Raw genomic sequence first — 1,482 nt, 5'->3', positions numbered from 1 at the left:
AAGTATTTTAGACTAATACATTTGCACAGACTATGCATACCTAAAGGACGATTCCAAAAAGCAGTTGAGTCCACAAACATCAGCAGGCAGTCTCCAATATGGATTCCAGTTAGAAACTGGCTGTGATTTACACCTGATAGGATACAAAGACCCGTTTAGTATGTTGTATTGGGCTTTTAAACGTTACAACAGTGTATTAGGATGTTAATAGTTAAATCTGAGCTGTTTTAATGCTAACTCTAACAGGTGGCGTTTGTATAAAGAAGCTTTTAAGGCAAGTGATTAGTTAATTAACTGCAGGACAATAAACTAAACAAGAAAACACTGAAAATCACAAAACGATGGCTAAAAACAGTGACAAATAAATAACTGCAATGTTGACTTTTAAATGTTACAGCTGTATTAATGTTCTTGTTTCTAAATAAAATAGTAATAAAGGCAATTGGCATTAGCTATGTAGCATTAGCTACCGGTCCAGCTCGCGGCCTGTCAATCCGGGGCTTTTCCTGACAACGGTCCCCGCGTCATGCCTCCCTGCGTCGGATATCGTCAGCTCGCTGAGCCCCCTCCCCTGGCTATCCTCCGCGGTGTCCGACACGAAGGCGACCCCGGTGCACAGGAGAAATGCACGCAGATAACATCGCATCTTGCGTTCTGTGGGCTATAGAGACATCTTGGTGTATGTTTCGCCCACATAGACACTGACTTAAGCAAACCGAGTTAATCTTTCTCATCGACTAATAACGTCATGCAGGTTAGAGCGGATGCCGTGTTTGTTGTGTGGACATGATTAAGCCCCGCCCAGTCCTGTAGACATGCGCTCGCTTAGTTAGTTGCTGTGATGTTATGAGCTAGGCTAGGAAATATAAGAACTTCACTACCCAGCATGCAACCGTAGTGATGAGCATGCGCGGTAGCCACAAGAAGGTTGTATGTAGCTGTCACGCCAAGTTTCTTCCCTCTACAAAAACCTTCCCTCCCCCATTTACTTCCGTGGTCATGTTTCCTTTTACGTCATTGACAGCGATCGATAGCACTTCGGCTTTGACTGCCCGTCGCTGGAAGGATACTTCGTCTTTGACAGCTGCTGGAATCTGAACAAATTGATTGGGGTTTTTTTGTACAGGCGCGAAACAGGACAGTCGCGTGCAGGTTAAGGACCCCCGGCAACTTTGTGATTTTATTGGACGCAGCCCCGGAAGTAAATGGGGGAGGGAAGGTTTTTGTAGAGGGAACAGGAAGAAATTAGGCATGACATCGCCACCTAGAATGTGGTTATGAGCACGCTCTGAGTAAACGTTGAGAACTCAGCCAACACGCCTCGTCTGCATTATTTACAATTAGACAGACCACACAGTTGCTTGTTTAATTTTGCACTGCAGATACAAAATCAACCTTTGTGGATGGTTTTGTACTGGAAAGGGTGATAGTAAACAGAGCATTAACATGCAAAAAAAAACAGGAGCAAAATAATCCGTAATA

The 1,482-nt window shown here is 44.1% G+C and overlaps 1 protein-coding gene across 3 annotated transcripts in view; it reads right to left on the bottom strand.

Moving 5' to 3' along the window:
- Positions 1–791, bottom strand: part of LOC133641598 (glucoside xylosyltransferase 1-like) — a 16,246-nt gene extending 15,455 nt beyond the window's left edge. For all 3 annotated transcript variants that reach the window (XM_062035437.1, XM_062035435.1, XM_062035436.1), the window contains exons 1-2: positions 471–791; positions 41–133 (exon numbers count right to left, since the gene is read on the bottom strand). In XM_062035437.1, the coding sequence (XP_061891421.1) occupies positions 41–133; positions 471–646 (269 nt within the window). In that variant the 5' untranslated portion in view covers positions 647–791. The remainder of the gene's footprint in view (positions 1–40; positions 134–470) is intronic.
- Positions 792–1,482: the final 691 nt, after the last annotated feature.

The sequence above is a fragment of the Entelurus aequoreus genome, linkage group LG24 (assembly GCF_033978785.1).
Source record: "Entelurus aequoreus isolate RoL-2023_Sb linkage group LG24, RoL_Eaeq_v1.1, whole genome shotgun sequence".
In the NCBI taxonomy this organism is placed as follows: domain Eukaryota; kingdom Metazoa; phylum Chordata; class Actinopteri; order Syngnathiformes; family Syngnathidae; genus Entelurus; species Entelurus aequoreus.
This window is presented reverse-complemented; position numbering and strand designations above follow the sequence as displayed.